The sequence below is a fragment of the Lactuca serriola genome, chromosome 5 (assembly GCF_051521515.1).
Source record: "Lactuca serriola cultivar US96UC23 chromosome 5, Lser_US96UC23_V15, whole genome shotgun sequence".
In the NCBI taxonomy this organism is placed as follows: Eukaryota; Viridiplantae; Streptophyta; class Magnoliopsida; order Asterales; family Asteraceae; genus Lactuca; species Lactuca serriola.
The window spans coordinates 348,692,554-348,717,366 of NC_136412.1; the positions used below are offsets into that span (position 1 = coordinate 348,692,554).

The following is a 24,813-nucleotide window of genomic DNA, read 5'->3' on the forward strand; positions in this document are numbered from 1 at the left end:
GATATCCAATCCAATGGGCCGACCTTGGTGCCTTTGACCCGCAAGTATAGTGAGGAAGACTCACCTCTCAATCTGAAAAATAATTGATGAGGTCTTGACTCCGAATCTCAGCTCTAACTGTCACCTATCCATCCAAATGACCAATTATCAAACACAATCCGAAATACCAAAAATACATCTAGGTCAAACTTGGTCAAAATCAGGTAAAGTCAAAATTCTAAAAAGTCGACTGATTCAACCCAGCTGAGTACGCCTAACGTACTTAGCTGTATGCCTAAAGTACGTGTTGATTGACCAGGCACGTGCCTGTTCACCATGTACGCACAACGTATGCCTTGTACGCCCAACGTACACAACTGGCTGCCAACCTAACTCATTAAGAGCTCAATCCGTAATCCCTTGAGTCCATTTTCCAGATCCAAGTCCAAAATGATGTCCTTGACCATAAAGTTTCCAACTTTATGGTCTTGCATGGCCATTAAGTGCCCAACACCAAAGATCTTAACCTCTTAATCCATTAAGACAACTTAGGCCATGCATGAGAAGAAACTAGTGTCCAAGATTACATTTTTATGACTAAAGAGGCTCCCAAACCTCTAAAAGGACAACTCAAATGCATTAGAGTAACCCCCACTCATAATACCAAGCTTATGGGACCAAAAGAACATAAAATCAATCCCAAAAAGAGATCTAAGTATAACTTCACCAAGTTCAGTACTTTATACCTCCAAGTAATAGCAAATGATGATGTGATTCTGGATCTAAGGCGCGTCACTCCTCCAAGATGGTCTCTACTTCCTTCTCTCTTCTTCAAAGGCACAAAACACACACACAAAAGCTCAATAATGCTCACAAGGTATATTAAGGTTTGCAAAAATGTTCTGAAAGGATAGAGGCTGATGAAAAGAATCAGGTTTGAGAGTTAATGAAGAATGAATAGGGTCCAAACCCTAAATATTGGGGTTTAGGACTTCACCTCGTATGCCCAACGTACGTGGCTCCGCCCCACAATTCCAAAAATGGCAATATTAGCCCCTCCCAACCACAAGTCTTACATTTTAAGGACCAAAATGTAATAAATTTCAATATAAGGGAAAAAAGTGAAAGTACCTCAAAACAAGATGTTAGAGATCCAAGGCAAAAAACCAAACTCTTTGATCACATAATCTACACTATACACATCCAAAGGGGGTCTAAACCTTTTTTCCCCCAAGGCCCGAAACCCTATGATAATTGATATTCAGATCACAGCCCTGAATTATGAAACGATTCGAAACAGGGTGTTACACGACGAGCACCCCCCCCCCCCAATGCGGTCATGCCCCACCTCTTGATACCGCAAAAATAACCATGTATTGGGATCATGTTGGGTGTGAGAAAACCACAAGTCTTACATTTTAAGGACCAAAATGTAATAAATTTCAATATAAGGGAAAAAAGTGAAAGTACCTCAAAACAAGATGTTAGAGATCCAAGGCAAAAAACCAAACTCTTTGATCACATAATCTACACTATACACATCCAAAGGGGGTCTAAACCTTTTTTCCCCCAAGGCCCGAAACCCTATGATAATTGATATTCAGATCACAGCCCTGAATTATGAAACGATTCGAAACAGGGTGTTACACGACGAGCACCCCCCCCCCCCCCCCCCAATGCGGTCATGCCCCACCTCTTGATACCGCAAAAATAACCATGTATTGGGATCATGTTGGGTGTGAGAAAGAGAAAAAAGAAAACAAAATCAGGCACAAGCAAAGTGATAGATAGATAAATATAGATATATAGATAGATAGACAAAAGATATGATGGATTTTGAGGACTACAACAATCCTATGGTGCACATGCAACCCTAATTGCTTTGGATCTAAGTTTTTCTCTATTGAACATGCAAATTGAATACCAAAGCATAGAACCCTAAGACTAGCATATAATAATAAAAAATCATATGAAATTAGGGTTTGAAACATTACCTCACTTCTTGTATTGTAATAACAAGTAATCTTTGACCTTTGAAAGTTTAGTGCCCCGATTGTTGCACTTCTAATGGAGTCACAAACACTCTTGCAAAGGAAGACTTGGAGAGGGAAGGATTTCGGCTAGGGTTTTCTTAGAAACTCATAGGGGGCCAAAAATTCTTAGTGAGAAGGTCTTTAAATAGTTGCGGCTACTAGGGTTTTCAGGTGGAAACCCTAATTCCTTACTTAGGCAACAAGCAACCCATGGACACCTCCTTAAGAGGCCTTGGACGAAATCTGTAGGGCCTCCTATAGGATTTCGTCCACTTCATAATTAAGGAGTCCAATCAGCCGAGTTTTGCAACTATCAGTGATTTGCAAAATAGTCCCTCAATTATTAATCAGTTCCTTTAATCCCAAATTAATATTTGATTAATTTCTGATTAATTACTAATTAATAATATGATTTCCAAATAATATATTAATCATATAATATATTAATAAAATCATTCTGAGTACCAATTTATTATTTATATAATAAATCCTACTCTCTCACTCCACTTGTTATCCTATCAAGTTGCATGAGTGAAGACAACCCAAAATGACCATGCTCATAATCAAATAAAGTACATACCAAAAATAGTTATGTGCTTAGACATCTAATCCAACAAGATAGACAACACGACTTTAAAACGCGTTGTGACAAGGAAGGTATCCACACCCCTTATAAGGAGTGTTTAGTTCTCCTTCCAAGCCAATGTGGGATCAGGTGCAACCCACCATCACCCCCCCCCCCCCCATTATAGGGTTCGATGTCCCTATCGAATACATCGACCTGTGCCCCAACTCTGATGCCATTTGTAACACCCCCCTTTGGCACGTATCAAAATATTGTCTGCTTTGGGCTCCCGATATGAGAACTTCCCAAGAGGTCACCCATCCCTGGATTGTTCTCGCCCGGGCATGCTTAACTGCAGACTTCTTATGGGATCTGCTACACTCGCGACTTTAAAACGCGTTGTAAAAGAGAAGGTATCCACACCCCTTTTAAGGAATGTTTAGTTCTCATTCCCATCTGATGTGGGATCAGGTGTAGCTAACCTGCCCGCCTCCATCCCCCATTATTTATTGCATCTGATCCCACATCGGTAGGGAAGGAGAACTAAGAATTCCTTAAAAGGGGTGTAGATACCTTCTCTTTCATAACACGTTTTAAAGCCATGAGGGCAGTAGATCCCATAAGAACTCTGCAATTAAGCGTGCCCGGGCGAGAACAATCCAGGGATGACCCCTGGGAAGTTGTCGTGTCGGGAGCCCAAAGCAGACAATATTGTGATACGTGCCAGAGGGGGGGGGTGTTATAGATAGATAGATTCCGAATTCTTGTTGTCGGAGAAAAATATATGTGGGATCTCCGATGAGATCTTGCTTACTTTTTACAACGATAATTACAGAGACATCAGTGAGTCTAGTGAGAAAGTGTGTGCTCATCTTAAAGTTGTTTGTATGTTTTTTATTCTCTTGTTGTGGTTTATGCAAGCTCTAGCGTGGCTTTGACTTACCTAGTTGTATCTCCGATGAAAGCTACACTTAGAAAATGATGTGTTGCATTTTCAATAGGTGTTTACCCATTTAAGGGCACCACTGATGAACGATGGTTACTGTAGTGTGAGGGCATGACATCTTTGATATGTTATGTGGTTATAGAGTTCCAGGAAGCACTAGCCTATGTTTCTTTACAAAAATGGGTAGCTAAAGAGAATGACGAATAATGAGTCGTAACCTTTCCCTTTAACTATAAATTTTGTATGAGGTACACCATATCCCTAATTGTTTATTGTATATAGATAGTAATGATGTGTACATGCACTTGTTTCACTAGATAAAAAGGCATGGGAGTATGTGATAAAATTGTATATTGTAATGAAAGTACCATCGTCCATTTATTTAAGGGAAAATGACTTATAATGGTAATTATGTTTCAAAATCATTCACAAAACGTCATTTAAGTTTGATATGTTCAAAAAACATCTAATTAACGTCTTTGTAAAAAAAAATACCAACGAACTACATATTTTGTTTAAATGTCACCTTATGGTGACCGACATTTACCGGTAAAAATTAATTAAGACAAAAAAACAAAGGAAAATGAATCAGGATGGTAACTATGTTTCAAGAAACGTTCAAAAAACATCATCCAAGTTTGGTCTGTTAAAAAAACACCATCTAAGTAAGGTCCTTGTACAAAAAACGCCAACAAACTATATGTTTTATTCAAATGTTACTCATTAGTAACCGACTTTTGCAGGTTAAATGATGATTTCGCCTAATTATTATGACATGGCATGATAATTAGTGATATGACATTAATTGATATATTTCTTTTTTTATAAATCGAATTAGGGTTTCTTCATGAACGAATGACTTCTTCTTCACCTCTTATTGTTTATTCTTCTACTAAATCGATGATCACCAAGTCAAGCTTACACATTTAAAAAGACACAGAAAATATTTGAAGATACATACATACCCTTGTGGATATAGGCATCCTTCTCGAATTTGGACATCAACTACAAAGACTAATCTTGGTAAAAAGTTCGGGGGTTTGTCTCAGCCGAATGGTAACTTTAACTGAAAGCTTTATCATGTCCTTTTACTATATATTTATTTGGTTATATGATTCATTTTTTGAATATATATAAGGTTTTGCTATGGATAGTATAACAAGACCAATATATATTTTTAAATATGTATGTCAATTTGTAATATGGTGAAATGTATTTGTTGTTGTTTGCATCTTGCATGGCTACAAGTCATGACTACACTAGAATGTATTGCAACTATTATGCATCTTCATTCCTTGAGCTACTTATGGAGATGTATCCCCTTGTTTTCACAAATTTTTGTTGTTCTTTTATGAAGAAGTCCTAAATCAATTTTTAAAAGAGGATTGTATCAATTAATGTCATGTCACTGATTACTATGACATATATTAATAGTTAAGTCAAATCATCATTTAACCTACAAGAGCTGGTTAGCAATGGGTAATATTTGAACAAAACATATAGTTTGTTGGTGTTTTTTGTACAAAGACTTTATTTAAATGTTGTTTTTGAACAGACCAAACATGGATGATATTTTTTGATCGATTTTGAAACATAGTTACCCTCCTGAGTCATTTTCTCATATTTGTTTCCTTAATTAATTTTTACCGTTAAATGTCGATTATTATAATGGTGACATTTGAACAAAATATGTAGTTCGAAGATGTTTTTTATACAATGATCTTATTTGAATGATGTATATTGAAGAGACTAAACTTGAATGATATTTTTTAGAAAGATTTTGAATTATCGTTATAAGTTTTTTTTCCCTATATTTAATTTAAAACATTTAGAGACAAAATATGTATAACTAAAAGCAACGTGTGATGAAATCAGCTACGTGTCCTCCGGATCCTAGTCAGTACCGATCCATCTTCATCAATTGATTTAATTCCCTTCTCTCATTCTCTGCATGTCTCTCTAAAACTCAGCGCAAATCAAAACAACGAAAAAACTCATAATTAGATCGTAATGGCGTCAGATCTGAAACCGGCTTACGCATACACGGTGGTTTACGTCAAGGATGTTGCTAAATCCGTCGAGTTTTACGGTAAGGCATTCGGATACCCTGTTCGCCGTTTGGACGATTCCCACAGGTATATAAACAAATTCATTAATGGATCGATCCATAATTTCTTGATTATTATGCATATGGTGTAATGAATTCATCAATGGATCGAAATCAGACACGAAATGAAACATGTCGTGGTTGGTTGTTGATAGATGGGGTGAGCTAGAAAGCGGACAGACAACAATTGCGTTTACGCCGGTGCATCAACATGAAACGGATGATCTCACCGGAGAAGTTCAGGAACAGAAATCGAAAACCAGAAGGAACCAACTTGAGGTTTGCTTTGCTTATGCAGACGTGGATGCTGCATACAAGGTGTTTGTCTGTTTGTCTGATAATTAATTTGCCTTTTTGGTGTTTATATATGATAAGATTTTGGATTTGTTTATATGACGGTTTGAATTGCAGAGGGCGGTGGAGAATGGGGCGGAGGCGGTGTGCCCGCCGGAGGATAAAGCATGGGGGCAGAAGGTGGGATATGTTCGCGATATCGATGGGATTGTGGTGAGGATGGGAAGCTTTGTGAAGTCGCGTTGAATCTTGTGCATACACTGTGTGTGCGTGGGGGGTTGTGGTGGGTCATGTGTTAAATAATACTTTATTATATACTAGTAGTATATTTTGTTTTTTTCATTGAGGTTATCGTTTCACCATTTCTTCATAAAACTCATATATGGGATGTTCGCTTGTATGTAATTATCTGAAATTAAAAGAATAAGGACATTAATGTAAACTACAATCATCAGAAGTCAAATACACTATAATATCAAACTAACACTTAGGGTATATGTTGTTAATCTGAATTTTTAAATGGTTGGAAATGTCAATCTGCCATGTGAAATAGAAAGAAAAGAAGAAAAAACATTTGGTGAAAAATTATGATATTTTTTATTCATATACATTCACTCTCTTAACAATTAAGAGGGTTATGAATAATTAAGAGTTTAAGACATAAGAGGCTATCAAACGTCTTGAACATGAAAAATTAAATGTTAGTCTTTTATTTTTTTTTTTTAATTAAAAAGCTATCAATTAGCCTTTTAAACTATTTATATTGATATAGAGCTTAATTTTAAATATTTATAAGTATTTTAATTACTAATTTTAAATGAACATTCTGTGTGAATGCTGTATGGATTTTTTTTATTTATTATTATTATTATTATTTTTTGGTTTTGTTGTTGTGAAGCATTTTTGATAATATATTAAATAAAGAAAGATTTTTGTAAATTTACAAGCTCTTGTCGTGGGTACTTTCAATAGTTGTGGTGTATCCGGTAGATTGTCAACCAATTTACAAATTATGCAAATACATAAACAAGCAAATTGAAAAATCTTTATTGGAGATCTTATAAGCTTTTTTTATTTTATGCTAATTACTGGAAAAGGTTGACCAAAGAAATCTCTTATTATGACACCATGTTTTATTTTGGATGCTATAAGACCATCTACACCAACATGTCGAACACACTTCAAAATTGTGACATATTAGATTATTAGTTAACCTTACATATCAAAAAGCTTATAGTCCAAGAGTATAGATGTCACACTTCAATTATGACATATTAGTTAACTTTACATACCAAAAAACTTATAATCCAACTGTTGTAATAGATGGAAAAACATCATTCAAAATAATTAAAAACTCAAATATGATTACTATACAAAAGATATAGATTAGTTAACTCTACTGTTAATATAGATGTAGTGGTTAACTAATCTATACCTTTAAACGAGCCCGGGCCGAGCTATTCGGGACCGTCTCGTTAAAAGCTCGACTTAGAACCGATTTTAAACGAGCACGACCGAACTTAAGCCGGTTTATTAAACGAGCTCGAGCTCGAGCTTACGTCACTAAGCTCGATTAGGTTCGTGAGCCTAAACAAACCTATATATAATATAGTTTATTATTATTATTATTATTTTATATATATATATATATATATATATATATATATATATATATATATATTAAAATAAAAAAACATTTGGGAAATTATGAATTCAGGTTATTAGTAAAAGAGTTCAAACCGAACTTAAGTTCATTTAGGCACTTAACACAAAAAAAATGAGTCGAGCTCGAGCCTGAATCAAGCTTGTATAATTCTTTACAAGCTCGAGTCGAACTCAGTAAAAGAAAGCCCGAATCGAGTCGGACCGCGAGCCTTGTACAACTTAAGCGAGTATGAGCCAAGCCAGACTCAATCTCGACTCATTTGCACCCCTAAGGGAGGAGGGAGTCGTTCCCACTGAACCCATTGAACCCACTGTCACATCAGCTTTTCTCTTTGATTTTTCTTTATCTTTCTGAACCCACAACACACGGAAATCCTATCTTTTTCAACCCGCTCAATTAAAAAAAAATACTAAACAACTAAGGTACAAGTCTTAAAACATATGGTACAACAGAAAATGAGAGAAAGTAGAGAGAGAGAGAGAGAGAGAGAGAGAGAGAGAGAATGAAGTGGGTTCGTGAAACCAATTAAACAATCCGCCGAAGACGAAGTGGTACCGACGGTAACTCTATTGCTAATTAAGATTTTACCTTGATTATTTTATATATTTTTTTTAATTAAGTGGGTTGAGAAAAATAGGATTTCCATGTGTTGTGGGTTCGGAAAGATGAAGAAAAATCAAAGAGAAAAGCTAATGTGGCAGTGGGTTCAATGGGAACGACTCCCTCCTCCCTAACTACATTTACACCTACACATTACTAACTATTTTAACTATATTATACTTTTAACTAACCGTCTTACTTATTTAGAATTATATTCATTAAATAAATATATGTACACAAATTATAATCGTTATATAAAAATTTAGCATAAAGAAAAAAATACTTTCATCATTTAAAATAAAATTTTCAAAAAAACAAAAGTGCGGGATGAGCTTGGCTTCAAATCCCTTGAATTTCTGTACATTACAGTATCCATACATAATATTTGACATGATGTTGTCAAATGTTTCTCATCACATGAACACATCACATCGATAAGTTAAATCACGTAAAACTCATGTATTACATAATAATAAAAAATGACAACAAAACAAGTAAAAGAAAATGGAAGCATCAATTTCCTATTACAAGAGTGTCTTTGTTAACAATCACTTGATTGGAAAATCCAACCAGCAAAATCAGTCTCTGAGAACAAGGAAGTAGGTGTGGTCTTGTTGAATGCCAGGGGTACTTGTTTAACCCTCCGTCTTATCTGCAATTCACAAACAACCCCTCCAACTTATAATCACACTTTACTATAAACTAAAAAAGTAGTCAACTTTGAAAATCTAGAACATATATAAATAATAATATTACCTCCTCTTTGAATATGGTTGCATATGAACCTGAACTAAAATCCTTTATAGCAACTTCGGTTGTCTTGGATCTAACTGTCAAATCATTTTCTAGCGACAAAACAAATCTACACAAATACAAAAATGGACTTCAACTATAAATAAATAGTAGCATTTCTTTTTGACTTAAATGTAGAAATACTTTTACAAATTTGTCCTGATTTACTTATCCATACATACATACCTAGACACAGGAGGACAGTAGTGGTGGCGCAAGGTGTCAATTTCCCATAGAGAACTCCCTGCAAAAAAAAAAAAAATGAGAAACTCATTTTCATTTGTTTGTTTAAAACATTGTAGTTTGCCAAAAATAAATGTAAGTAGAAGGATATGCTATAAATATAATGCAGAATTCAAAGAAAGTATGTTGCAGAAACTTACTCATAGCATTGGTTTTAAGAAGATCAGTTTCCTCATTATTGAAATGATCAATGCCTGATTTGACAGTTTCAGTTTCACCATCATCCTCCTGGAAAAAATAAAAAAAATAAAACCATTCAAGGTGGAGCTTATAATCTAGTTCTAGTACATATAAAAACTATCATCAAGTAAAAGATATAGAAAATAATGATTAAATCTGTTACCTGGTGGACTAAACAGTTGATTGAAGGATGTCTTCTCAAAAGATTATGAATAAGAGCAATAATAACAAGACCTCCAGAAGGAGGGACTGTAAGTGCTAGCCTACTTAGTTTCTTAGCAAAAGAAGCAGCTAGATAAGCTGGAAGAAGTGGCGATTTCAGACATGAATCAAGAAGCTGCAAAAACACAAACACAAATTCATATTTTAAAAAACACTAATAATATATATAAAATAAAGAGAGAAGCAAAACAGAACTCACTTGGAAGAACTTGGCTCTGTGTTTTGCTATGAAAATAGAAGGTTCTAGAAGAGCATAAAGCTTCACATAAAGATTGGGATACTCTAAACCATGTTCTGTCATCAGAACAAACAAGCTGCTAAGTGCCATGACACTTATAACACCTCCAATGTCATAAGATCTTGTCAAAAAATCACTGCATATATCAATCCAACCACTCTTGTTAAAATTTAAAAAAAAAAGCAAATGCAAGAAATAGCAATTTACTTTCATTCTTTCTATATAATAATTCTGTTACAGCAATGTACTTTCAATTCTTTTCTTATTCAACCAACCCTTTATCTTATTAGGACATTAATACTTTCAAAAATGCCCCCTATTATAGCAGTGTGTTTGGAAGACACTGGAATAAATGGATAGATTTTTGGAAGTACAGCTTTATAATAAACAAATCAACGAAAGTACATTGCTATTTCTTGCATTTGACAAAAAAAGAGGTATAGTATATATCTAAGAAACGAAAAATCTTCAAATGGGACTCACCATAACAGAATGGGATTAGACAAATAAGGGATCACTGTCTGATGAAGGGCAACAAGAACCTAAGTACGAAAAAGTCAAGAAAAGTCATATTCTCGTTCAGCTTTTTTTACTCTGGCTTTGATACTTTTGAGTGGATAATGTACAAAAAATAAATGATTAAGCTTTTAAAAATCTACCTCCTTGTAGACATCGATAGGAAGTGGTAATCTAAGGAATGACATCCATGCTTTAGAGAATTTCAACTTCATCTTTTTGGAAATATTAGCCGAAGATGCAACCTGCCATTAATGAAAGAAAGGAGTAAATTTGAAATTTGACGATACATATATTTTAATTTTTATAAATGCTAGAAAGGAAATTAAAGATCAAAAAAATGAAAAACTTACATCATTGCTAGACTTCTTGACCTCACCCTGTTTTTCTTCTGTTCCCTTGGTTTTCTTGGATTTTGTTTTACCTTCTTTGGAGAAAACACCTAACATTTAGAAAAAAGTATACACAGAGTTATAGTAGAAACATAAGAGCTAAATGCAAGAAATAACAACGTATTTTTATCTATTTGTGCATTATAGCATCCCACTTTTTTTTCTATTACAAAATTGTACATGTACTAACAATTTATTTTCTTATTAAAACATTACATTTTGAAAAATCTACCCATGTATAGCATTGTACTTTAATTTTTTTTTCTTATTGAAACATTTTTCTATGAAAATCCGGTTTACCCTTTTCTTGCTATGAAAATCTACCCAACTATAGCACTAAAAATTGCTTTGGTTTTGGAAGACATTGTTATAATTGGGTAAATTTTTCAAAGTAAAATGTTGTAAATGCAAAATAATGTTCCTAATTTTGTAACCCTATTATTATGTAAGAATATAAAAAGTCACCTGATCCATTCCACATTTCATATTCAGAATTTTCACCAAGTTGTTCAAGGGGTGGTATCTTAGATATCACATGATGTATATTGCAGACTAAAAGCTGCCCACTGCATTTAAACAAACAAATTATCACGTTTCATGTCAGATTTAACTTAAAAACATAATGACAATTTGAAAAATAAATAAACAGTATGCTAATGACTACAAGCATGAGTGGTTTGAATGACCTTGCTCTTGCTGGACTTTCTAATTTGGTATTTGCACTTTCAGGATCAGTGTCTGGTGAATAGTTAGCTCATTAGAATCCAATAAATAGTGAAAACAATGATGACAAAAGCTGTTTTCAACTTTTATTAAAACTATTAATATACATGTGCAAAAGTACCTTGACAATCTTTAACATCAAGTGTTCGAGTTATCTTTTCCAAGCTTATGTAAGTAAAATAGCTGCCACATAGGAAAGAGTGAAGGGTTATTGAAAAGAATTGATGGAATAAGCTAGAGAAAAGAAAAAAAGGAGTGATTTTATCATGAATGATTAAATCTTTTTACCGGACATCAATGTACTTGAAATACTTTGTTACAAGCAAATTTAACAAAGTATCATACTCCTCTGTAGAGTAAACCTGAAAAACATCAAAGATATTAAGAAAATCAATCAACTTTGCAACAAACATACAACGGAAAAAATAGGCTAAGGTTTAGCATTAGAGAAAAGAATTAGTGGGGTAGTTTTGATGAATGGGTGTGCATATAAACAGTTCAAAAGGGTGTAACAAACTCACCAGGCTATGGATGAATTTATGGTATATAGAAGAATGAAAGGTCCCTGCATTTCCAACCTTCACACACTCCATCAAAGTATCCATCACCACTTCCTGATATTCCACATCATTCAACAAGAATTACACTCCACAAGTTTGTAAAAATAGACAAGTAAAGATTAAAAGTACTTACTCTGAGAGCTTCTTCATCAAGTGATGGAGAAAGTGCTAGCTGAATTAGGCATTGAACAAAGTCATCAAATTTAGAACGAACCCATGTCTGGTAAATCGATTCGGGATCTTCAGTAGGTTTAGCTGAAGAAGAAGGGAGTTGGGGAAGAAGTGGGGTGAAGAAGGATTGGAGAGAAAGAAGAGATTCAAGGAGGAATTCACGAGGATAGGAGGACTTCAGATCGAGGAAATTAAGTAAAAGAGGAAGGTTGTTAATGTGAGCTCTTGATGAGAGCAACTGTTCACCCAGTTTTCTGACATCAGAAAGATCTTGATGCTTCTTCTTCCTCTTATTGTTGTCTCCCAATCCTTTGTTCTTTCGCTTCTTTGATGATGATTGAATGGACGTCATTGATAGAGAAACTTGTTACCTAACAATCTGTGAAATTTTTGATAGTTTAGAAATGGAAAATACCAAATTTTTGCTACCTAACTTGTAAAGGGGTTGTTTGGTACTATTAACTTCCAGAGAATGAAAAATGAAGTAGTGGAAGATTACATGCTTAAAGAGTTATCTTTGTTAATGTGGGCAAGAAAGAGGTGTTCAGTAATATTTATGCTTCCAGAGTGTGAAAGATGAAACGAAAGATTACATGCTTATGAAGTAATAGGTTCTTTTTAACCTAAACTATAAAATAAGAAATGAAATATGTTTTTTTTTTCTTCAAAGGGAGAAAGATTCATGAAAGCAACAAATCTTTTTTAGACATTGCATAATGAGTATATGAACAGACAAGAGGTTTGTTTAAAAGGTGCAAAGATGATCAAATACAAATACAAGGCTTGACAAGAACAGATTTTAACAGATTATGAGCATCTTATCATAAAATTGAACTGAAACATTGGGTACTACTGTTATGAACAGGTTCAATGTTAAAACTCTTTTGGCTAATCTTGTTCCCTGTTGATTTCAAACATATATCTAAAAGTTGCAGAGATCACATAGATTTCTATTTCAACAAAACTCAAACGATTTTGATTTCAACAGAACAAACATAAGCAAAATGAATCATCGCTAACGACATTGATAACCTTGAACTCAATGATTTCGATTTCAACAGAAAGCAGGTAAAAAAAGAAACCGAGAGCAGGAAAAAAATTGAAGAAAAGCGAACCTGTAGCTATAGGGTGGGAAGGTCTCCGGCTTATCTGTTGGGTGCCAGGGTCTCCGGCCGGTGGCTTCACAGGGGAGGCGATGGCATACGGCGGCGAGCAGGGCAGGACTCGCTTGAGGAGCCGACGAACGTGAGAAGCAATGGAGGCGTCTCTGTTTTTGTGGGTTTGCGTAGCATCTGTATAAGGTTTTTATTAGGTCAAGGGTATATTGGTAAATTCTGGTGAAACTAAGGTAAATTCATCTTAAACTAAAATTGTTTGATTTTTGGTGGATAAAATGTCTGCGGTCTCCGAGCACATTTGTAGACTGCAGTCTGGAAAAAGAAGACTGTTTGTTTTTTTAACATCTGTGGGCTACTAAAATAAACTGAAATCTAAATAAACTGATTTTTTTTAAACTTCAAAGTGATTTTTTAATATTTTTATGACTTTGTTATAAATAATTAACGAATCCAGATCAACATTTATGTATTATTGTATAAAAATAAAAATAAAAATGATATGAATTGACGTATATATTTGATAAAAATCAACAGCTTAAGTTGCAAAGTTACAACTAAACATTATAATTAGTGATCAAAGAATTTGATATAATGAATGGATGGAAATAAACTTTGATTTTTTCAATTAAATCCATTAAAAATATACCATAAATATTTTCTCGAGAAATTGACGATACTGTATTAAATAATATTTTACAAAATTTAACAAAAAGTATAATAATATATTATGATTTTTTTTCAGATTTATATAAACAACTTCAACGACTATTATTGTAATAAATATTTGTTTATAAATTTGTCAAAAATATCATGTTTGTATCGTCGAACATTTTTTTTAAGTTTTGTAATTTTTTTTCAAATTGTTTATCATTAATAAAGTTGGAGAAAATATAAATTTAAAAAAAAAAAAAACTTTAAAAAAAATAAAGATATACAACCCTCTGCAATATAAGAGGTGCATCAAACGGCTGCAGATTGTAATAAGGAACGTGTTTGTTTGTTTTTTTTTTTATCATCTATATGTTGCTATAGATATTAAAAATATAAAATAAACTGATTTTATAAACCGAAAATAATTTTTAGTACCGAAAATTTAATAATGTATGACATTTCAGTAAGAATTTATGATATTTCAGCAAAAAATAATGATATTTCAATAAAAAAATATAAAAATATTTTAGCAAAAAGTAATGATATTTCATCAATAAATTATCATTATTCAATATAAAAAAAACGAAAAAAAATCAACAAGAAAACACAAAAAAAGTTAAAATAAGATTTCAGCAACAAAAAAAGAAGAAGAGGTTAGAAAAGGTAATACAAGTGTTGCGGTGTTGTATATTTTTGGTAAAAAAATCTCTTCAAACATTTTATTATTGTGCGGCGCAGCACACGCGCAACACTTTTCATCTCGCAATTATTTGTTTTTTAGAAGTTTCGGAATAAAAGACTTATGCGTGTATTCTGTTTGGCGCAACACTTGTATTGCCTCTTCCAACCTCTTTTTTTTCCTTGCTGAAATTTTGATAAATCTTGATTATATGTTGTTGAAATCTTATTTCACATTCTTTTTCGTTTTTTTTTATTCTTGATGAATTTTTTTTCGTTTTTTTATATTATATAATGATAATTTCTTGATGAAATATCATTATTTTTTGCTAAAATATCTTTATTTATTTTTTGAAATATCATTATTTTTTACTGAAATGTCATACATTATTAAATTTTCAGTATTAAAAAAACTATTTTCGGTTTATAAAATCAGTTTATTTTAATTTTTTTAATATCCGCAGCAGCATGCAAATGTTAAAAAAACAAACGCGCTTCTTATTACGTCTGCAGTTGTTTAGTCCACATCTTCTATTGCAGAGGTGATCTGCAAACTTCATAAATTTTTGCTTCAAAAAAACAAACAGCATCTAAGTGTTTTTTATAAGTTAGCCGCTAAGTAGCTTATCAAAATTGATTCATGGCATATTGGGTAATCTAACCCTTATAAATGAATTATTTGCAAAAAACGACTAATATTTTTTTTCTATAAACTAACAATGAATATAATATTTCGAAGAGGTCTTTGGAACACCGGAGTAATATTCCGGACTATTGTTCCGGAATAAGTTTTTTTTATTCCTACAAAATCTAAATTGCATATGTAATTTTAAAAATCAACAAAAAAACTAATAAATACATGAACTTAAATGATTTGTTTAAAGTAATATGACAATATTTAAATGGTCTTTATCTTTGTACCCTAAAAAATCATCCGTTGTATACGATATAACATTGCCCATGGACCGTTTTTACCCTCTATAAAATATGATTTCCCGACGATCAACTTCTCCAGGAACCAACACAAAAACACCCCACAATCCTCTTTATTGTCAATCTGTTGTGGTACGTATGGGGCTTTTTCGAGGGTCATGTTGAAACTCTCAAGTGGGATTCCATTGGTTAGTTTGGTACCCCAGTAGTTGATAGCAACTAGCAGTCTGTGGATGCGAGTTCTCATACCTATAAATCATTCCTCTTCTTCTGAAAAGTAGTTGCTCTTCAATTGACTATCATATATAGTCATTTTGAATGTCTTCAAATCCAAAGCACCCAAAAACCAGTGAGCAGTTGGTATATTGATTGGGATGTACAGTTACAAAAAAAATGTTAGAAATAATTAATAAACAAATAACATTATATTATAAATTATTGTTACTTAGTGTTAACGCATCCCTCTAGGAATACGTCAAAGATAACGGTACGATTATCTAAAGGACGACCTAGCTAACGGTAATTACTTAGTTTAAGTACTAGGTCCGGGCCCGAAAACTGGCGGCCTCGTATTTAGGCCCCAATGTTCTAGCGCCAAGGTCCAGCTCAGAACAATTGACCCCGGTCTATAACAGGCCAAAACAGTACCAACCACTCCCCAGAGCGACAAGTGTAGCACTCAAAGCGCTGCTCTTCGGTGGTTCTGCACCAATAGCAGATAACTGCTATTGGTGCACGATCCGCCAATAGGATGCCTCCACGTCCTGACGATCCAGATAAGACAAAAAGTATTGTCATGGACAAGCACCTCGGGCAACAGGTATAAAAGGATCCTTCTTCGCTAGAAGAAGGGATGGTGTGTGTGTGTGTGTGTATATATATACACACACACATATATATTGTAACGATCCAAAAATCCAAGATAAAAAATTTATTTTTAATACAACTAAAACACATTGGTAACTTTATTCACACATAGAAAAACATTTCAAAGAAAACATTTATCAGAGTTCATTCCCAAAAATCACATATTGCAGAAAACACGAGTGTATGCGTTGCGATCATCCCGGTTTCATTTACTTGAAAACTGGAGGTACCTGAAACCAAAACTGAAAACCGTAAGCACAAAGCTTAGTGAGTTCCCCAATTACCACATACCATACATATCAATTAATCCATACATGCCATATATAACTGTGAGCCATACATATCATTCATATATCATAATCAATAAAAGGTGCTATGTGTCGCACATAGTCTTGCCATTATGCCACAGGTCGCCTCATGGTCTTTCTTGCCAAGTCGGGGGGCCACCCCCTGGGTCTTACAGACAAGTGCCAAGATACACCTCCTGGTCTTTCATGCAAGCATCACAAAGACAACTAGCATACAATCAAGTCAACAATTAGAACCTGAACCATCTCCCTGAGAGCTCATCTCCAAACTGAAATACAATCAAGTCAGCAATCAGAACTCGCCCGAGAATCCTTCTCTCATAAGCTTCTTAGATTCTCCATGACTCTCACCGATTCCATTATGGATCATGTGCTTTCAGTAGTACGAGCCCAATACTACCCTCCACCCCTATCCATACTTTCCTCGGCAATCCTCCTGAATCCTCTAATTCACTTCTTCAAACCATTATGCCAGTACTTACTGAACCATACTACTAACACATTGCAGCATATCCTAGGCTTTCCTAGGTTCCCGAACCCACCCAATCCTCAACCGCTGAAGGAATCCCATTAATTTCAAATAGCTACCTCATGAATATATCCACATTCAACAGAGATCAGATAATCCTTCGAGTAAGAGACTCAATCCTAAAACGGTTGGACTCAAACGAGAGTTGCGCAATAGGGCCAAGTCCATCACTCTGAGATTATCCAGCCTGTTCCACATGTGACTTAGCATATTCACTTAGTAGCTAGCTCACATTGCTAAGAGTCCCACAAATCACAAAGAAAGCACCATTCGTACAATGTAAAATCTAACCAACATACTCCATGAAGCCATTTTATCCTCTCATCAGGAATCTGTACGAGCAGACAATTTGAAGGCTCATACAATCAAGCATAACATAAACAGATCATCCTACCACTGGCTGATAAGTTCTAGAATGCAAATCTACAAGCTCATATAAGCATACAAAGGCATCTTTCCTAGATCCTTAGCTCTAATCTAGCATGTGAATCACATAATCATATCATATCACATAACAAACATGTATTGGTATTTTGGGAACCACTTACTTGAGCTCGGTCGATTGCACATCCCTTTCTTTGCTTAGAAATTCTTTTGTAATTAAATGTTTATTTTATAAAAATTTCATTAAGCCCTCAGTTTGAGTTCAAACACACCTGAGAGTATGCCCGAGTCCCTCAAACCAAGGCTCTGATACCAACTTGTAACGACCCAAAAACTCCAAGGTAAAATTTTCATTTTTAATATAACTAAAACACATTGATAACTATTTCACACATGGAAAAGCATTTCAAATAAAACATTTATCAGAGTTCATTCTCAGAAATCACATATTGCGGAAAACACAGGTGTATGCGTTGCGATCGTCCCGAGCTCCTTTACTTGAAAACTGGAGGTACCTGAAACCAAAATTGAAAACCGTAAGCACGAAGCTTAGTGAGCTCCCCAAATACCACATACCATACATATCAAATGATCCATACATGTCATATATACCCGTGAGCCATACATATCATTCATATATCATAATCAATAAAGGTGTTATGTGTCGCACATAGTCTTGCCATTATGCCACGGGCCACCTCGTAGTCTTTCTTGCCAAGCCGGGGGCCACCCTGGCTCTTACAGACAAGTACCAAGAGCCACCTTTTGGTCTTCCATGCAAGCATCACAAATACAACTAGCATACATATTGATCTACTTAGCTAATTAGCATATAGTGTGTCATGAGCCACCTCATGGTCTTTCATACATAATGTCTAGGGCTAACCCCCGAGTCTTCCTATAATACATAAACAAAATGGGTCGGCATTGGTGCCTTCGACCCATACAAACAGTAAGGAGACTCACCTCGAATGCTGAAGCTCACTGCAAGAATCCTTAGTTGCTGCCCTGACAACTCCCTGAGTAGGGGTGTGCAAAAACTGCATAAACCGCAACCGAGAAACCGCAACTGCAATAAAAAACTGATGGTGAGGTTTTCTGTTTTTCAAAAACCGCAAATTTGCGGTGCGGTGCGGTTATTAGTTTCTAAAAACCGCAAAAAAAAAACGCATCGCACTGCATATATTATATACAATTTTTTTTTATCAATTATTAGTTTATTAAATATTAAAAATAAGACAAGTTTCATGAATGAAAGACGGATAAAATAATAGAAGACAAAAGTGTTGGTTTTTTCTTATGTTTAACTTTGAAAAATGATAAAATTAGACAATTTTAAGATATTTCTTGTCAATTACTATTGATTTGACGTTTTTAAGATATTTGTTGTTTGTGGTTTTAGTTAAATAGTTAATTGTCTTATACCTTATGGTTTTTTTTATTATTACAAGTAATATGTTTGAACTCTTAAAACTATTTGAGCTCTAAACTATGGTTAAAAACCACACAAAATAATCACACCAAATCCATGCGGTTAATAACCGCAACACAAAAAAAACAAAACCGCACTGCAAAAATAACCGCCTAACCGCACCGCAAAAATAACCGCATCATGCGGTTTTGAAAATGGATTAACCGCATTTGCGGTTAGTGGTGAGGTTTTGACTAATAACTGCACCGAACCGCACCGCGCTCACCCCTACCCTGAGTTATCAATACCAAAATACCACCTGTGACAACCGTCACTTTATGGTCAAGTCAAAGTCAAATAAAGTTAACAAGTCAAACTGGTCAGCACAATTAATCATTGTATATTAAGGTTTACATTAGGTTTATTATTGTACAACACGTTATCTTAATACAAAAGTATTACTTAGAGTTTTCACATGTTTGGAAAATTTAAACCCTAATCAGGGTAAATGATGTAACTACTTGATAAAATACTATTACATACCCTGCGGGGGCGTATAACACTCATAACAAGGATTAACGGGGCTTACGAACCTTGCATTTCGAGGCTAAACACTCACAAAGGTCACAAACAAAGTCTCTCTAAATCTCTTTCACACACTCTCTCTCTCTCCCGAAACTCTCCCAAATCTCTCTCAAAATCTCTTTCAACTTTTCATAATCACTTGGGGAATCTCGACCCTTAACTTGGTCGAAAACAACTCGAAACTGGAAGATTAATGGAAAAACAACCTTAAAGGACCGAAACCTCTTAGGAACCGAACCTGTCAAGAACCGAAACAGCCCTTAAGGACCGAACTCACCCTTCGGTTCGGATCAGGCCTCTCGGACCGAAGCTCTGCCTGCTTTCGCCTTCGCTCCTCTTACCCATTTCGCCTTCGGTCCATTTCGCTTACCATCCGCTTTCGGTTCCTGTCAGAAAGTTCGCCTGCAATAACCTTCGGACCGAACCCTCCCTCTCGATTCTTAAGGACCGAACCTCGCAACTTCGCTTCTTGGTTCCGGTTTTCGACCACTTTCGTGTTTTAAGCTCGTTTTTCATGATTCTAACGTGGGATTTTCACCCAAACTCATATTTTGGCATATAAGACCCTATATATTCATATTTTAATCACATTTGGGGGAAATCTTAATCTAAGAATAATATCTATTGTGTAAAATATTGATTTGGAGTGTTGACTTTTCCATAAAGTAATGACACAAGCTACCTCTCATACCACCCTATGACAACCTCCAGTTACTATTCATCTCTACCTAGTCAACTATTTGTCCTCTCACACTCCCATCTAGCAAGATATATTGATCAAAGGTTGGAAAACCCTTACCTCTCCTTCCACTTTACTCACTCTCTCACCAAAAAGCAAACACCTCTCTCTCACTTTCTCTCTCTAAAAACTTGAGACTCCAAGGCTGATATTGAGATTTTCACTCACTTTTGGTAAGTATTTTCATCCTACATTTGAACATTCTTCACACCTTCACTCAAATTATGGATCTCTCATAACAAATATCGCCATATTTGTTCTTAGAACTTCAACTCTCTAAGGATTTACCAAGTGTTCTTGACTTGGAAACCTCTTTTCTTCAACATTCATCTAAGGAAATCACTCAATCTGAGTTCATACCCCTACATTTTCATGTTTTCTTTAACTTTTAGGGGGGGGGGGGAATACAACTTAAATCACCTTAACACAACTCAAACTCATACTTTAGCTTTTCAAAGAAAAGTTGAGTCCTATTCACGAATTGTTTTGACCAACTTAAACTTAAAATATTTCAAAACTATTTAATATGCAAATAGTTCAGATTTTTACCTTTAAAGTGACTACTTGCAAATCTCCATACTATTTTTCTACAATTTATGGTGATTTTTACAAAACTGCCTATCATTTCATAAACGAATTCGGATCAGTCTATGAAAATGAACATTTTCACACAAGTTAGAAACTTCTAAAAATCATAATAAATATTGTGAACAAACGAGATACTTTTTCTAAACTCCCAGAGTTTACGGATTCAATTTTCAACTTCTTGTGATTATTCTGTGATTTTTCTAAAACATTGCAGAAAAGTTAAAAACTAGTTAAACAACTTACAATATTTACAACACTTTGTAACATGTTTAGCAAAATGTACAACAATAAGTTTATAAATGTTGAATGTATTTCTTGTTAGTTTAACATCATAAAAAGAAAGTTAGTTATTCATGATAAGGATTCCAAACACTACTAACAAGTACAATAAACTATAATAAGTATAGCTTATGCATTTTACAATACAAACATACTACATGAAAATGGTTTTACTCTCAATACAAATGGGTTTTTCATTTACAACACAATAAATTGTAAAGGATATAGTTTAGGTATTTCACTTTTCAAACATATCGCACGAAAGGGGGTTTCAATTCCACCATAGAAAAGGTTTTACACGCAAACTACACGTAAACTAGTTATCGTAAATTGTGAGACTCGTCTTCATTGTACTCTTAGAGTACGGATTAAAATTCCTGAAAAGTTATAACCAGAGTCTCTTGTAGGGAGAGCGTGATAATTTTGTATAAATCTATATTGAGATTTACAACCCACACCCATGTTGCTTACGACAGCTCGATCGGCCGATCGGGGGTGACAAATGTCATTTCAATTCCGACGCCTAAAGAACGTCGCAGCAGGCATCTTTGTTATAATATGGTTATAGCGACTCACATAGGGAGATAACGATACTTGTAGTTTACAATAATTTCTACTTTAAAAGGGGTTTTATCTATTTAAAACTGCATACATGTTACAAGTACAAAACACACACGTACATTCGGTCTTGGGATTTAAGACTACATAACATTTTATAAGGAGAATATTGGATTTTTCTTAAGTGTACATTACATTTACAAACAAAGACTTCCAAACTCGGGATACAAAACTCGGTTTTATTTCAAATAATAAAACTACTATACATGTCGGTGGTAACCAAGGTTTTCAAACAAGAACTACTATGCATACTGGTAGTAACCAGGGTTTTCAAATTCTACATCCAAAAGCTTATGAACTCACCAAATTAATTGTTGACACTTTTTTGAAATTACTTGTGTTCTCAGGAAATCAGTGAAACAGGAAATCAACAACTTTTAAGGATGGGACGTTAAATCGTCAAACATTTCATTTTGTCATCATAGTGTAATTGATTTTAAAACATGTAAACTCATACTATGGTGTAACTTTTTCAATCATATTTATGATGGTTGTATTTACTTTGAGCATTATTACACTCTTATTGTGATACTATACATGAAGTCCTCCACCTCCGGATGTTTCTGCCATCCTTGGTTCAGGGGTGTGACAAATTGGTATCAGAGCATGTTTATAGTGAACATAGTATATCAAACCATATAAGATATACAAACTATAAACACAAAGGGACTAAGATTCTCCAATTAAATGTTTTCCCTACAATCATACTTTCAAAAATAAAACGTTATTCTTATGAAAAGTATAAGTACATACATGCATATCGGTATAGTGTCACATCTAAGGAAAACGCGAAAAAATAAAAATAAAAATAATAAAAATAAAGGAGTTGTGCACTGTGATTATACCTTGGGACATGCAATCAAGTCTGGGAGGAATATAGCCTGATCAACTATATTCGTCCGAGAAGTGACAAGTATATGTCGGGGGATAGTCATAGTGGACAACAAGTCTATCAACCTACCAACTCCCATACAAGAATTGCTCTAGTAATCAAATAAAACATTTAACATACTATAGGAGCATTTTATGAACTAAAACACAATACTTCTAGATTCATTATGTGCCTCTTACACCCCTATTCTCGTACAAACGTCATGGCATGATTTCATTTACCAGGAGACCTCGGCTTTCCGAACCAAGGATACGGTGGTTGGATAGAAGCAGAATCGAAAGAGGATCCCGATGAAGTATTTGAGGAGGAACCCGAGGAAGAGCCCGAAGAGGAAGAAGAAATTGATGAAGAAGAATTGGAGGGCGAAGAAGAAGAGGAGGAGCCAGAGGAGGAACCGAAAGTCATCAACCCTCCTTACATTGCCAGGGTGCCTGCGAACCGTTTTGGCTACAACGGGCCTGAGCCCCGTTAGGCAACAGTGATCGAGATGTGGAGCCGTCAACAATGACAACAATCACCATTTGGCGATCAACGGGGTTACTAAGACCTGATTCATGGGGGACCGGATGACAGAGCCCTCCCCGTCGTGGTCCAACAAATCAAGAACCCGGGGGACCAGAATAGGGAAACGGCAGATCGAGTTCGGGATCTCAACGTTGTTGCAGAAGCCACTAATTCACATACTAGGGATTTGGAAAGAGACTTCTATCCCATGGACCAACTCATCGAGGACCTTACCGCCGCTCGGGCGGAGGTAAAGGAGTACCAGGAAAGACATGCGGCTCTCGAGGAGAGAGTGATCGTGGCCGAACGCTGGATTGTGGAGCTTCAGGGAGCCTCGACCTCGTCTCAAGGCCCACAAGGGACCATCTGATACCACTAGGGATGTCAACGGGGGCAAACAGGACGGGGATTGCATCCCCCGCCCCCACCCCCAAAATTCTCCCATTCCCCCGCCCCCGCCCCCGAATTCCCCTTCTGACCCCCGCCCCTAATTGATTTTGGGCTAGCTTATGTGGGCTAAAAAGAAGTTATTGCTTAGGCTAAAAGAAACTCTTTTTTAGGTAACAAATAGTTATTTATAGCATACTTTTACATGTTACAAACATCTTAAAAACATGTTTTGGTTGAATTTTATTATGTAAAAATCATTCTATGGTTTATTATATTTATATAATTAATATATGTAAATATCTATAATTTATTAACGGGGACCCCATGGGGGTTTCGGGACGGGACTGCCAACCCGACCCCTGCCCCCAAAAGTAAAACGGGGGTTAACCATGCCCCCACCCCCGCTCCTGTCCCCGGTTTTTTTTTCACAAAATACCCCCAAATGGGACGGGCCCCCCATGGGATTAGGGTCCCAAGGGACTTTTTGACATCCCTAGATACCAGCCGCCTCGAGTAGTGCTTGCACTACTTACATTTTGTTATAAACTAGGTTTACGAGTATGTGTTGGGGCTACTCTTTCCTTCAAGTAGGTTTGACCCTGCGTCTAAGTGACTACACTAGTCGAAGGGTTTATGTGCTGCCAAAAGTTTCCGTTACATTGATATAATGTAGACCTTCTATAAGGTCAAATTTTTCCTAAGAACATGTACTAAATTGTATCAATGAAAATTGGCCTGCATTTTATTTCATTGGGAGTTTACCTCTGAATTCATAAGATTGCACTACAAACGATTTGCTTATGCTAACTCCGAGGTTATATGTAATTAAGAGGCGATCGACTTAGAAATGGTGAGTCCGCCTTGGGTCCTGTTCCTTGTCTGGTTGTGGACTTAGGGCAGACTCATTAAGTTCGACGGTCTATTGAACCTTAGTTACACACAACCAGTATACATCGATTGGTCTTATGAGTGGATCGGGCATGGAACAAAGATTACAACATTACATTTGAGTCATTACTACAAAATTCATAAGTTTATTTATATAGACTCCTATTATGAGTTGTTTGCAAACATTGGAAAGTCGCGAAATACTATACTTAAAAACTAATAAC

General features: G+C 35.2%; 2 protein-coding genes across 2 annotated transcripts; one reads left to right on the top strand and one right to left on the bottom strand.

Annotated features, from left to right (window-relative positions):
* Positions 1-5,389: 5,389 nt before the first annotated feature.
* Positions 5,390-6,266, top strand: LOC145052110 (uncharacterized). The gene is made up of 3 exons (XM_078999915.1): positions 5,390-5,658; positions 5,786-5,948; positions 6,042-6,266. Exons 1-3 carry the CDS (start codon positions 5,534-5,536, stop codon positions 6,168-6,170), a joined length of 417 nt encoding a protein of 138 aa, XP_078856041.1. The 5' UTR covers positions 5,390-5,533; the 3' UTR covers positions 6,171-6,266.
* A 2,192-nt stretch (positions 6,267-8,458) lies between these two features.
* On the bottom strand, positions 8,459-13,514 carry EMB2762 (CCAAT-binding factor). The gene is made up of 16 exons (XM_079003888.1): positions 13,343-13,514; positions 12,190-12,606; positions 12,018-12,110; positions 11,785-11,858; positions 11,618-11,679; positions 11,460-11,511; positions 11,239-11,339; positions 10,735-10,823; positions 10,525-10,626; positions 10,349-10,407; positions 9,827-10,001; positions 9,569-9,742; positions 9,366-9,453; positions 9,169-9,226; positions 8,947-9,052; positions 8,459-8,842 (listed from the first exon to the last, which is right to left on the bottom strand). Exons 2-16 carry the CDS (start codon positions 12,577-12,579, stop codon positions 8,732-8,734), a joined length of 1,734 nt encoding a protein of 577 aa, XP_078860014.1. The 5' UTR covers positions 12,580-12,606; positions 13,343-13,514; the 3' UTR covers positions 8,459-8,731.
* Positions 13,515-24,813: the final 11,299 nt, after the last annotated feature.

Coding starts and splice junctions, on each gene's coding strand:
- LOC145052110 (XM_078999915.1), top strand. CDS start 5,534: ATGGCGTCAGATCTGAAACCGGCTTACGCATACACGGTGGTTTACGTC. Junction 5,659..5,785: donor CGTTTGGACGATTCCCACAG/GTATATAAACAA, acceptor GGTTGTTGATAG/ATGGGGTGAGCTAGAAAGCG. Junction 5,949..6,041: donor ACGTGGATGCTGCATACAAG/GTGTTTGTCTGT, acceptor TTTGAATTGCAG/AGGGCGGTGGAGAATGGGGC.
- EMB2762 (XM_079003888.1), bottom strand. CDS start 12,579: ATGACGTCCATTCAATCATCATCAAAGAAGCGAAAGAACAAAGGATTG. Junction 11,680..11,784: donor TTCAAGTACATTGATGTCCG/GTAAAAAGATTT, acceptor CCTATGTGGCAG/CTATTTTACTTACATAAGCT. Junction 11,340..11,459: donor GAAAGTCCAGCAAGAGCAAG/GTCATTCAAACC, acceptor GTTTAAATGCAG/TGGGCAGCTTTTAGTCTGCA.